We start from the raw sequence: 14347 nt of genomic DNA, 5'->3' as shown, positions 1-14347 counted from the left end.
AATGCATCTCTAGAGCCACAGGGCAGATACTGTGATGCTAAACAAACAGACGAGAGTTAAACAGCCAGGTACCTGGATTCACACTGGAAACGATGTCCGCCAGGCCGGGGCTTCACAAAGGTGGCCCAAGTAGCTCCTATTGGATGATTTCCAGGCGAAACCTTTAAGGCCAGGCCTTCCCCAGCCTCTCAAAACAAGTTAATGATCAGCCACTTTGTTTTCCTGCCAACTTCCTTTGCCGTCTGGCCGGATCCACTCCGGAGGCCAGATTAGGTCAACACTGTGGGCGTTATGGAACTATCCTGCACGTCAGATGTTCAGAAAATCTGTGATTTAACATCTACTTCCACAGTGAGATAAATGTAAAGAGGAAGTTTTATTTTTGGTGAATAGGAATTTTGAGATAACTGAGGTGGGGTTTAATCTGTATGGTTTTTTTCTTTCTTTGAGTAACACTAAAAAATGAGTGAAAAGGTGTCAAAGCATTCATTTCATCCAGTAAGCAATCCTGATGTACAGAATCTTTCCTGTGAACTTGGTCGTTTTCATAGGCTTTTTAGGATTTATGCTTCCTTATACTTATTAACAGAAGATTGTAGATTTGAAGCCATGGCTGCGCGTTACTGTAATGTACCCTCAAGCAAGATTGCCTAACTTAGACCGCTCCAGTTAATATCCGGCCTTATAAATGGAAAATGTATTCAATGTCGTTGATCTAAGTTGCCTACAAAAACATAGCATCTGCTGAATAAATTATGTGATGTGCCATCATTGTGGCTTTGCTTTCCTTGTTGTCAAAGTAACGGCTTGCCATTTGGGTGCATGCCATACCATACCTGCTCATGAACTTCAGGCCCCACAGTGTAGACTCTTTGTCGCCATTGTGTCACCTTCACCGTGCGGCCAATCGCGCGACTTCTGATGGTACCGCGACACGGACACATTTGTGAGACTGTGAACACCACCTGTGCCTTTCAGCCTAATGGACCTCTCTGTCTCTCTCCCTCTCTCTCTCTCTCTCTCCCTCTCCCTCTCTCTCTCTCTGCAGCTCGGACGGGCGAGGTGATGGGCGACTTCGGCCGTCTGTACGAGCAGCAGTACGCCCTGGCCCTCGTCAACAGCCTGCGCTTCGAGTTCGAGGGGAACGAGGGACCCCAGCCACAGCTGCTGCACCGAAAAGTAAGGAGCGGCTTCGCTCGGACCGTCTCTGACCCCCCTAACCCCCCCCTTATCAGGATTCCCTGTTTTCCTTTCCCCAAGACCGTGTGAAATCCCAGTCCTTTCTGTGTACATAATGACTCACTGCAAAGGGATGTGCGCTCACTTGCACGTTCAGGCAGTTTGATACCAGTGAAATGTCTGCTTTGGGGGTTCAGTTCAGTGTTTAATGATTTCAGTGAAATGTCACTTCCGGGGCTCCTAATCTTCATGGGAAAACGGGATGGGATGGGAAAGTATTGTAAAACCAGATTGAATTTTGTACATTTCTGTTATATTTTTTTTGTTAATGGATTAGTGATTTCTGGCAAATACTTGTGGCTGCATGCCTGTCCTCCATCTCCATCCTTGTTCCCTCCTCCGCTCCCTACCAGGGCCCCACGGCAAATTTCTGAATTTACCGTTGGACTTAACCGATCAGTCGTTTCTCCTGGGCCGAAAGCTTAAAGCAGGGTGTTCTGCAGGTGACAAGCGGACGCAAGATAACGTGTTCAATAAACCGGTTTCTCCAGTGTCACGTTTGAACTCATCAGCGATGGCACACACAATGTGTAAGGGTCGCAATTTTCTACCCAACGAGGTAGAAAAGAAAAAGTCGGTCTTCAAAGAGCTGCAGTTCTTTAGAACTACTACTTTCTTTAAAATTACTATCTCAGGGCTGAAAAGAGTGGTTTAGTCTCTCTTCTTCACCCACCTCACAGGAGAGTTGCTTGTGAGGGTTGGGAGAACAGTGGTGATTACCTGCACGGTGGCCAGGTGCCGTACATACCCCACATGAAAGGAGAGGAACGGTGGGCTTCCTGGTTGCGGCTTGCCGCTGATTCCTCCCTAAACCAGGAGGGCGCGGGGCGATTTCCGCTGGCCTATCCGGAGGCTCGTTAAACACAGCTCCCTAACGCGGGCGTAATTATCGCTGTGCCGAGTCCTCCGTCACCGCCCTGTCATCAGAGCGCTCAGGGTAATCTCCGCGGAGCCTGCTGCAGCCCATTAACACTCTGCTCTCTCCACAGAAAACACGCACATAGTGTACGCACGCATGCACGTACGTGCGCGCAAATGCACGCATGCATGAATCACACGCATTCACATACAAATACAAATACAAATAATATATAAATGTACATACAATAACGAAGAAACGCAATGGCACTCTCACGCATAAACACACAAGCATGTATTTATAAATACTTTATATGCATTACATGCATAAACACACACACACACACACACACACACACACACACACGCTGATGCACATACATGAGCAGATTCTTGCACTCTCAGATGCGTGTGGATTCACACTGGCATACCCATGTGGTACTGGACTGACCGGTGGAGTGCCGAAGTTCTCTTTTTAATGTTTTTTATTTTTGACATTTGTTTGGTGGCAGATGCATACGTGGGGCTCGTGTCATGCGTTGTCAGAAGTCTGCCGGTTCAGTCAGTTTCTAGCCTTGGCCGCACAGGCTACCCTTACTGGTGCCGAGTGAGAGCTGCTCAGGCTCGGGGCGATTGGCAGTGATTTACGGGAGGCTGTGATCCTGAGACGGCTGACAGACGCTGGGTGGGCGTGTGAGGATGTAAACATGGGAGTAATGTGACTCTGGCACTGACCTCCCGTGCCCCTCAAGCGTAAATTAATTTAAGGTGTTGAAGTGCTACCCTGTAGCGTGTCTCCTGGTGGAATTAGAGGACACTCCCAAAATGCTCTAAAAATGCTGATTCACCTAACGAGGGCACACACAAGCGAATGTGTTTGCTGAAATGAATTTGAAAATCTAAAGGATATTTTATTTAATTAACACTCCCGATGATTTTTAGTTTGAGCTCTTCTAGGTGTTAATAATAGCGGGTGGGTGCAATGAGCTTCTGCCCAGTACAAATCTAGCAAGACCTAAAAGGCCCACATTGCTGTGCATCTGGATTATAATGCCCATCACATCCATTTAATAGAATGCATTTTCCTAACTAGGCAGCTTAGCTTTGTCACTGTCCGATTCAGCCACCTCTCACCATTGCTCTGCCTTTATGACATCACAGTCTGTACCACAGTGTCATTGGTTCAGGAGCCTGTGCTTGACACACCCTCCCCCCTCCCCGACACACAGGTGCCCCTGAAGGACAAATCCATCTTCTCGGGGGCCCTCTTCCAATACCTGGAGGAGAACAAGAAATGGCGTAACCGATTCTTCTTTGTGCCAGACACCTACAAGATCCAGTACTTCGAAAACAAGATGGTTAGTATGAAGTCTGTTCCACTCTTTGCACACACCGTTATCCCTGGGCCTGTGCAAGCTACCTGGACGCATGCTCTTTTGTGTCATTGTGGCATATCGGTGCTTTTGTAGTTGGCGGTTTGAATAGCGTGTTTGTTCCCTAAGCTGTGTTCTGGCTTTGGCCCTCTGAACAGGCCTATGAGAGGGGTCTGCAGCCTAAAGCAACAATCAACTGCGCCGGGTACAGAGTGCTCACCTCCATGGACCAGTACGTGGAGCTGCTCAGCAACAGCCTGCCAGGTGAGCGAGGAGGGGGCGGGGCCGACTGAGTGGCAGACAGAGGAAGGGGAGGGGCAAAGTGAAGATTGTGAGTAGATGGGAGGAGATAGGACTGGAGAGGAAGTGGAGGGGGGGGAAGAGGAAGCAAGTAGGAGGAAGGGATAAGGGCTGAAGGAGGAGGAGAGAGAAGGAGGGAGGGAATGAGGAGAGGAAGGGTGTGAAAGGGAGCAGTGTAGAAATGATTTCTGATTTTACAGCGCGTCCTTTTTAAGGGACAGCTTTAGCTGCCGATGATTATAACAATAACATGCCTGTGGTCCAGCCAGTTTTCCTTTGGTTCTGCTAACAGAGTATGTATTAGTGTGTGCAGATGTGCGTGTGTATGCGTGCACGTGTGCGGGTCTTCATGCGTGTTTGTTTTTTTTTTTAAATGTGAACTTCAGGTGTGAATGCCAAGGCCAGCAGCTCTCCCTTCCTGAAGTGTGCGACGAAGTTCCCCCTGATCCTCTGGCACCCGTACGCGCGCCACTTCTACTTCTGCGTCACTTCGGAGAAGGAGCAGGAGAAATGGCACGCCGTCTTCCAGGACTGCGTCAGACACACCAACGACGGTGAGGCTAACGCACGCCGAAGCGTGCGGACGCACACCCAACAGCGATTAAGTTTAGGCAACAGAATACTTCTCGCCCGTTCAGTTTCTCACTTGAATGCTGTGCAATGCTGTTTGCAATGAGAAAACCACAAGGGGAAGCCTTGGCTTCTTGGCAGTTGAGTGCCTCAACCTCAGCAAATACAAACGCCTCCAAATGTAGGGGTGTGTACGCGATTTTCCTGTGAAAACTTGCACCTTCTTCAAATGAGCTGAAATGATCGTGTTGCTCAGGAGGATGTAGGTCGGGTGGAGATTTGCTCTTATGGAATGCAAATTGCTGGCCTCCTATCACAGTAGTTAGGGTACTGTGGATTAGGTTCACATTCACTAGCTGCAAAGCATAAGAGGTTTGTGTGGTGGGATTGCATCTATTGTGTTTAGTGGCATTGGAGCTACCTTTAGCGTTTGTTGCACATCAGACGTTGGTGAAGTGCAGGTGTGCTGTCCATCAAAAGCCCCTGTTCTCATTGCTGTTTGGTTTTTGAAGTAGCAGGCATTGCATGAAAGGGAGTCGCCTCGATCAGACTACAAACATTACCGCAAACGCAAGCCCATGTAAATGGAGTACTTAATCCTGCATTGATTAATGTGGAAAGTAGTCATTAGGCTTTTGGTCTTGGGTGCCGAGCGTATCATGAAGTACTCAGGTATTGTGTACACACATTAACATCTCTCCATGAAGACCTGCTGTTTGCTGTGTTATCTGGTTCCACAGAATGTGGAACTTTTACAGTGGGTGTCAGGTTTCTCGTGATGTCATAACGAGGGGTAAAATAACAGCTGCGGTGAGACACAAATCACAGCAATGAGGAGATATTGGGAAATATGCAGGAGGGGACAGTGCATGCTCAGGCCTGCATTCCCAGAAGCTTCTTAACAGGAACAGTAACAATGTTACTGTTCCTTTCACAAGATGTTAAGTTAGGAAAGAACACATTGGAGCCTTCAATAAAATGGTCTTAAATCAGTTAATGAAGGGGTATTCCATGGGCAGTACCTCCCATGTGACTGGCTCTGTCATTTAAAGTAATATTAGCAACTGATGCGGCTTAAAATAAAGTGAGCTCTTACGGTGCGTCAGCATGTCTGGTCATGACAAGGTGTAAGTGTAGGAATAAAAAAGTTTTCCAAAAATCCTTTTTTTTTTTTTTTTTTGGTCATTAAGATTTTGTATGCAGCTAATCAAATGATTGAGTCACTAACATCTTTAAGGAAATTATTTTGAATGGATAATGAGGTTTGTATCCCAAACAACCAGGAATTGTCTTTAAAGTGTACCACAAGATCATCTAGTGCAGTCTTTATCAATGATAATCATTGTGGTGCATTTTAAAGTGAATTCTTCGTTATTTGGGAGCTGCTGGTGGGCTGTGTGGACTCCGGCATGTGGTTGCCTTTTTCCTCGTTGTTGTTCTTCTATCCTGCACCTGCGTCGCTGGTTCAGATGTGCGTTTATCAGTTTTTTTACTGCATTTATGGTAGTAGGCCTGGCAGAATGCTCAGTCTCCATTTTGTCCTCCATTACACAAAATGCATACATGCTGTGCAGCCAGCTGGTTCTTTTCACTCTGCTATTCACCAGCCGAGCTGCACAGTCATCCTGGAGAACTGCCTTCTGAAAATGGCACAGTCTGACTCCTCGACGAGTTTAAAGAGCAGCTACCCTGCCGACTGAAACCCTTCCTCACTGGGTGACGATACTACCAATAGTATGTCACCCCGCAGGACTGGTGGCCACAGTCAGCAGTGCCATTGGTCGGAATTCTGTTCTGGGTTCAGGTCTGCATTGAGGGTTAGTGTTCTAGCTGATCGTACAGTCCTGCTGCTCCATTTTGTGTGTGAAGAAACTTGAAGATTTTTTTTGTTTTTTTTTCCTTTCACGCGCTTGCCTTTGAGGTGGCGCTCCTCCTGAGCTTAGAGCACTGTACCTGCACAGGCACGCAGCCTTCAAGCCCTGAAGATGTACCTCGGTTTAGTTAGCGTCCCACCTGGCTTATATAACTCTGGATCGAATTTCTCCAGATGGCTAAAATGTGGAATGTATTCCACTGGCGTCTCATTATTCTGATTGGCTGTGTCTCTGTGCAACTGTAAATGGAGAGGGGTGTTCAGTATTTGATGAAGGTATTACTGGACAGGCATGTCTCTCCGGGGCACCATTTTACCTCAAATGGTCGCTATAATGTAACGCGAAATCATACCCTTTTCATAACCCTTGAGAAGGATATTTAGCCAGAACTGCTTCGTCAGTTACACTGCCGTGTGAAGAATTGCACATGTGGAGAGTTTTGGTGACTCATCGCCTTCTCACGTACATTTCCACTTTCCCTGCTCCCCCCACCCCGCCCTCCCCCGTCCCCCAAAATCCTGTTCTCCAGCCTCCGCTGTGCCTCCCCCACTCCCCTTCGCAGAAGGGAAGCAGCCTGTGCTCCCCTCAGTCATGCCTGAACACCTCCACCCCCCCCCCCCCTCTTCACCTATCATCCTGGAGCTTCCACCCGTACGCGATGGCGGTCCGCGCGGCACGACGGGTGGCGCCAGACGGAATTCCACCTCCCGCTCGCTCTCGGTCCGAAGCGGCCATAACTCACGAATTCTGGAGAGGGAATGCACATTTCTCCCAGAGTTTGAGGGCTGCGGGGGGGGGTGGGGGTGGGGGTGTTATGACTCTTCTCGCCACATGCCCGTTACGCCCTCTCGCCAAACACACTCCTCTCGGTGTTCGCTTAGGTCAGCTCTCCTCCTGCGCGTCTCCTTCCAAAAATCTGTCCGTCGCATTTCTTTTCCCTAATAAGGGTGGGTAGCACATTTGTGTGGAAGTAACTACAGGCCAGAGGTGTTTTTCTGAGTTTTTGGAGGAAAGGCAGGAGGAACATGTGTGTATATATATTTAAAAAATAATACCAATAACACCTGGGCGAGGATTGTTCTTGGTTCAAAATTTTGTGGAGGGAATTATCTGTGGATGTGTGTCAGTTGGCCACTCCTCTTCAAATGGGTATGCAGAAGGCCTCATTTCTGCGAATCCTTCAGCGTAAAGAAGGGCTGTTTTGGCTCTTTTATGAGTTTTTTGGGGAGGTGGCTGTTGCAGGCCTTGCGCGTCAGGCCGTTCCTGAACGTACGGTTGGAGAGCAGCTCTCTGCCAGTCTGGCGCAGAGCAGTTCTGTGAGAGAAGCGAGCCCAGGGCTCGCTGTGCTAGCGCTAATCCGGGCGTTCCTTTGATGTGACGGAGGCGGTCGACACCGGCTCCACTCAGCAGGGCCATAAGTCAAAACACACTGGCCACCCACCGCCACCCGGCCCCCCGGCCCCGATACCGCTGAGAACGTCCCGCGTTCCCCGCGCTGCGAACAGCTGTGTGGACATAACGGGTCTACTCGCTGCCGCAAAGTTCAAATTCATCAGCCCTGGACAGATTTATCATGAATGAAAATAAAAACACCAAGGTCAGATGTTGAGTTAATTTGGTTAAAATCGCTTCATTATGTAGTTGCCGTGTAGTGGCTTGTTGGAGGTTCATGTTTATTTGGGGGGAAGAAAGGAAGCAACTGATGGTCGGGCGGTTCGTTATTGGCTGTAGTGTCTCCCAGGTGGGAGCGCATTGGTCAGCAGCCTTGACTCCGCCTCATCAAGCAAAAGTGACCCTTCTGGTGATTGGCAGTCTGACCTGTGCCTTCTTCTGATGCATCATCTGTGCTACTCACCTGGAGGATTAACGACTCAGGAGAAGAGGTAGCTGGCAGCACGTGCCTCAGAGGAGAGCACATGCTAGTCTGTGCGCTTTTAATTTGACAGGGGATCTTCTAGTGATGGGCCCGCCCTGCAATTTGGCAATCCTAATACAGAGGAAATTTAGAAGCTGGATTTAAGTTGGTTTATATTGAATCCAAGGAAGATAATGGACATGAATTCAAATAGCTTTTGCAATACACTGACTCAAGCAAGATTGAGAAATGTTTAGCATGACACATTTGGGCCGAAGTTAAACATTTATGCCGGGTTTTGTATCTGTTCAGGCGTACAGACTCCTGTGTACACAGCTAAAGGTAGTCACGACTAGAAATGCCACCTGTATGAAGTCACAGGTTTTTACCTGGTCTCCACAGCAACAGATGATGTAAACATGCTTCTGGTTAATTCTCACGGATAGCTGCTTTGATGAAGAGACAAGTTCTCTTTGTTGTAACACCATCTGTTCAGTTTTCCTTTTGGGGGAAATTGAGATCAATGCAACAAAGCACTGCCTGGAGTGCATAGGAAAACGGCCCCTGTTGGTGCTTGGTAGAAGTGCAGAAACTTATAAGATAATGATCAATTTAAAACTTTAATTTTGTTCCACTTTGAATTAATAATTATTTTCACTTTTTAGACATACACGCTCTAAGCATTTATAATTTTTATATTATTGTTTTTTTTGTTCTTGTTTTTCTTTAGTAGGGTTGTTCTGGGATGTGTAAAACATTCAGTCTCATATTGATCATTGGTTGGTCTCTGCTGCACTGCCACCTGCTGTAGCTGTTCATTCAGACCCGAGGCAGGGACGAGGACATTTCTCTCCCTTCACACAGTTAGAAATCTGAGTGTGCAAGAGACAGAGACCATGCCAGCCGTAATGCTTCTAGAATATTCTGTGTATAAGTTTCCTGCCCTGCAGCCAGCACAAAGGACAAGGGGTTATTTCTCCCCTGACATGCAGTATGCTCCTATATTCTCAATCGTATTACCCCCCCTCCCTCATCCCAAAGTCTTAATGATATAATTCTGCACATACTTACGCCGTTTCGGTATGTCATTTTTCTTTTAATACAATTGCCTGCAAACAGTCATGCAATTTGAGTTTATTTGAATAGGCCCCTGAATGCACAGGAGAACTGCTGTGTGCGCAGACCAGGGATCTGAGGCCTGTGAGCTTTCTCTCGCCAGCAGTCAGACTGCTGCTGATCATACCAACGCTTAACGTTTAGATCTGGTCCGGCGGCTCGGTCCGTGAAAGAGTCAGTACTTGGTTAGGGTAGAGAATGGTACCTCAGTCTGCAGAAATATGGACAGTCACGTATCAGGAAGAAAGTACTGCGGCAGCAGTGTGAGCGTTGGAGGAGACTTTTAATGGAATGTGAATTTTTATGTGTTTTATTGTCGTTTTGGAGAGGAGGCTCTCTGAATGCGTTTCGGCCTGCTGTCACCAGCCATTCCTCTTCCCAGCGCTCACGCCTCGAGCTGCAGGAATATCCGCTTAATGCCTGCAGAGACATCTCCCGGGGCCTCTGTGGTGTTCTGCGTTTTAGTGCTGGGTTATTAAATGCAAAGGTCATTTCTCCAACAAAAACAGAAATGTCAGAATCCTCACCGTACCAGTGCTCACTGCCAGTCCTCTGGTGGGGAAACATAATTGGACTTCGAGCCGCGCGGGGAGGGAGGGATTGAGTGTTTGCCTTGCCTCACGCAACAGCGCCCCCTGTGGCTGCTCAGCTTGAGAAGGCTGTGTTAATTTATATGTGTAGAGTCTAACAAAAAAAAACTGCACAGCCAAGCTGGTGGACTGCAGGCCTAAAATAAGGAGCTAGCTGCTTGTTTCAGAGGATGTGCTTAGCTGTATGGAGGATAAAAGAAACATGACTCTGTGACAGTCTATCTCAATTACTGAGGTTTTTTAGAAGTAGAAGTCAAAAAAAAGAAAAGATTTAGGTTTTGATTATGAAAATTCCAAAACGCTTGTGGTATGTGATCCTCCTTGTTCCGGAGTGTCATAACAAGCCATTACATTCCGCACAGTCTTTAGGGGCGGGGTTCAATAAATCACTGTTACAACGCTAATAACAATGGCACTCTCTGTTATGTCTGTGGTAAAATATCTATGGTGTCAGTTTGACCCATAAACAGGGACATGTCACGCACCATATCTGTGCATTCTGCCATGCCGGATTGTGGATGACTTTGAAGGGGGACGTGTGGCACGACTCTAGAGATCAACATGAACCAAGAGCCTGCTCTGGACAGTCTTGTCGCACATGCTCAGTGCTTGTTTGTTTATTTATTTATTTATTTACTTGGTCATTTTCAGGAGCGGCCCAACCGTGACCATTAACTCAAAGAACATAGAACAGCAAAGTGAATCTCTGGGACCCGTCGCCATTCCATATATGGTTAAAGCCACATTAGCCCTGCAACCAGGTTCATAATAACAAATGATCAGGACACTCAGATAGGGGGCGGGGCAGGGGGAGGCTGTGGAACGGGTGGGGATGCCTCGCAGTTCTTATCGTCTGCTTTGAAGCCCTTGAAGAGACGCAGGCGCCCGCATCCTGTGCCTTACGTTAGCGGCCCTGGGTTTCTGGGACCCGCCTCTGTGCAGTCATGGCGACGGTCGGGGAGGGGAGAAAGCTGCGATGCCCAGAGCTCACATTCCTTTGAGCAGCTGGCTCTGACTGGGCGGGGGGGGGGGGGGCACTGTTTGGACTGGGAGCTCACTGAAGTCTGGTATGCGGGCGGCAATTAATTAGTCTGCTGCCGCGGTGCGTTATGGGATGCCTGGTCCCTGGTCCTCAGGCGCACGTACTGAGGTGCACTGTCCTTTTCAAATTCCCATTGGGGGAAAAAAAAGCAATATTTATTGTTTTACAGCTAACGTACATGTGGAGTTCAGTGAGGTAATCGATACAAACCAGCTTTTCCATTGTGCTCAAACCTACACTACACCACGCACGCACGCACGCACGCACGCACAAACGCACACACAGACACGCACACCTTTATTGAACGATGGAAAGAAATGGAAAACCACAGTGCGATTGTGTGCTTGAGGGAGTTTCAGCTTAGCCATTTTTAGCATGAGTCTGGGACTCCTAAATCACTCTAAACTTAATCTGCAGATATGGGAGCGGGTTTTAAAAATCTCCTGTTACACAGGTCACAAGTTTAGTATAGTTTTATTGGGAAGAGGGAACGCTTACATACCTGTGTGAGTAATGGAGTGATTCACAAGTAATGTCAGGTTAGATGACACATTTATAAATCTGTTGTCCATTGGACAGCTAGTGAGAATATGCGCATGCTTCTTATTAATTTTCCTCCTGCACCATGGTTCATAACACTCCCTAGGAATCATGGTCCTATAAAATTGTTAGACCATTTAATGGCGTGTGAACATTTAGAGTCACCTGCTATCGAACAGCAGAGAGTTCACTGTGTTTTCGGGGACATAAACTGAAACCGTTCTCATTGAAAGACGCTTTCCCTTTGAGGGCTACCACAGTCTTCACTTCTGGTACAATCTCTTTATGCAGGCCATGAAATGCAGGTTCCTTCTTATGTAAGAGCTCAGCTGTACATGGCTTCATATTGTACATAGAGTACTATGGTTCCGTGCCAGGCTCTATATATCTCTGCCTTTGCTCCCAGTATTCGTTGCTTCCACACCTATGGGAATTATAGCGTGCTATGATCCTTTCCACAAAATGTCCATGAGTGACCAGAATTTGTGAAGTAACTTGTTACTTGATCATGTCATCATAATAATGCTTTGCATTTCTTACATTATTGACTTTGGCCATTACATACCGTATTTTTGTTTATAATTAGGCTTATGCTGCATTATGACTACATTCATAACAAGCTATAATGCAGTCATAATGAAACATTGTTGGGCAGGCCTGGCTTGCTGTTAGTATTCCAGTTCATCTCAAAGGTGTTTGATGGGCTTGAGGTCAGGGCTTTGTGTAGGCCACTCAAGTTCTTCCCCACCAAACCATTTCTTTATGGACCTTGCTTTGTGCACAGGTGTTTTGTCATGCTGAAACGGGAAAGGGTCTTCCCCAAACTGTTTCCACAAAGTTGGAAGCACACAATTCTCTAGAATGACACTGCGTGCTGTACCATTGAGATTTCCCTTCACTGGGAACTGAGGGGCCTAGCCCAAACCATCATTCCTCCTGCATCAAACTTTACAGTTCACACTGCATTTGAGCAGGTAGTGTTTTCCTGGCATCCGCCAAATACAGATTCGTCCATCAGACTGAATCAGACTGAAGCGTGATTCATCATTCCAGAGAACGCTTTTCCGCTGCTCTGGAGTCCAATGGCGGTGCGCTTTACACCACTCCAACCGATGCTTGGCATTGCGCACGGTGATCTTTGACTTGTGTGTGGCTACTCAGCCATGGAAAGCCAATTCATGGAGCTCCCAACAAACAGTTGTTGTGCTCACGTTGCTTCCAGAGGAAGTCTGGAACTCAGTAGTGAGTGTTCCATCCGAGGAGAGATGATTTTTATGCGCTATGCACTTCAGCACTCTGCAGTTCTGTTATGTGGCCTACCACTTCATGGCTGAGCTGTTGTTGCTCCTAGACATTTTCACTTCACAATAACAGCACTTACAGCTGTCCAGGGCAGTTCTAGCAGGGCATAAATTTGACAAACTGACTTCTTGTTGCATCCTATGACCGTGCCACAGGGAAAGTCACCAACCCATTCTGCTGCCAGTGTTTGTCTTTGGAGATTGCATGGCTGTATGCTTGATTTTATGCACCACTTTTTGCAATGAGTGTGGCTGAAGTAGTCAAATCCACTAATTAGAAGGGGTGTCCGCTTACTTTTGGCCATGTAATGTACTTGTGAACGCTGTGGAGATATGTTCAGTGGCCTGGATTTTGACCCAGACAGTGCTTGTGCCAACTAGGAATTGCAATGTAAGGGAGGGAAACAGCCTTTCTCACAGGGAGGGGTAGTCTCAGCCAGGGGTTTCAACACTAACTCCACATACTTCTGTTGGACTGCCTGCCAGCATCAGCGAAATCAGCTACACTAGCTGTGTGTGCTCAACGTTTTATTAGCACTGACTCTGCAAACTGCGGGACGTAAAATAAGTGGTCAATAGTTAAATTCAGTAAAGTGGGTGTCTGACACATCTAACAATAAAATAAAAGCCACGTGCAACAAAAAATTAAAGAAGGATAACAAAGAAAGACTTAGACCACAGTGAAATCCAGACATTTCTGAGAACTTGCGTACAGGCTAGTCTTCACCCTCCCTGAAACTGAAGTGGGGGCATTTGAAATGGAGCGTTCTAAATTAGGGGGAAACACGGGGGAATAATTGTCCGTTTCCTGTAATAAATATAATGAGCAATACATGCTCTCTGTCTGTGTGTGTATGGAAGCATGCTCTCTGTGAGAAACTGTATGTTTCTACAGCAGTGTTTGCCATGGAAACGAATGGGTGCTGAACGCCCCCTGCCTGGGTTCACAAGATCAGTGTAAAACCCCTGGGACTTCTTTTTCAGCTGGCATGAATCACAAGTATGTTCTCATGAGAGGCAGTGCCAAAATAAATGCACACACTCCCTCTCTGTCTCACACATTAATGCTCGCTCAGTTTGCTGTGTGGGTCTGGGGGTCTGGGAGTGTGAACTTCCTGTTTCTGGCTCTAAGTTTGTGTGGGGCGTCTCCCCCCCCCCCCCCCCGCTTACTTCCTGTCTTTGTCAGCGCCAGAGCCAATACTCAGACACACACAGACACACACAAAGATGTGCATTTCTTCAGTAATCCTACCACCTTCCACATTCCTTCCATTAGTGGAACTGAAATCCATTAATGAAACATTCATTTTTAGTTCCTGGTATAGTGGCAATAGAACCCATACCAAACTGGTTGGTATTTGATTATGTCTGTTGTAGATATGTAATTCCTTTCTTGGAGGTCAGGGCTTCTGGGAAACTAGATTCCAGTGAATGTCAGTGATGTTTACTTACTGATAAAGAATCCTCCAGTTATTTCACCATTTTTTTAAACAGTACTTAACAGCAAGGCGTGTTGTGGATCTAACATGGTTATTTTTGACACATTAGAATTCTGTACTGCACTGTCATGGGTCACTTGGTGTCAAAAGGCTAAAAGAATAAGTATAATTTTGCCTATGTTTATTTGTCAGTATATTCAAAAGTGTACGTACTGTATGTGTACATAAGCAGTACATATTGTTGAAACTA

General features: G+C 46.9%; 1 protein-coding gene across 2 annotated transcripts in view; it reads left to right on the top strand.

Annotated features, from left to right (window-relative positions):
* The window catches only part of niban2b (niban apoptosis regulator 2b), a 42638-nt gene that overhangs the window by 16333 nt on the left and 11958 nt on the right, over window positions 1–14347 (top strand). For both annotated transcript variants that reach the window (XM_064354456.1, XM_064354457.1), the window contains exons 2-5: window positions 1049–1179; window positions 3327–3455; window positions 3629–3734; window positions 4157–4324. In XM_064354456.1, coding sequence (XP_064210526.1) covers window positions 1049–1179; window positions 3327–3455; window positions 3629–3734; window positions 4157–4324 — 534 coding nt within the window. The remainder of the gene's footprint in view (window positions 1–1048; window positions 1180–3326; window positions 3456–3628; window positions 3735–4156; window positions 4325–14347) is intronic.

The sequence above is a fragment of the Anguilla rostrata genome, chromosome 10 (genome assembly GCF_018555375.3).
Source record: "Anguilla rostrata isolate EN2019 chromosome 10, ASM1855537v3, whole genome shotgun sequence".
NCBI classification, from domain to species: Eukaryota; Metazoa; Chordata; class Actinopteri; order Anguilliformes; family Anguillidae; genus Anguilla; species Anguilla rostrata.
This window is presented reverse-complemented; position numbering and strand designations above follow the sequence as displayed.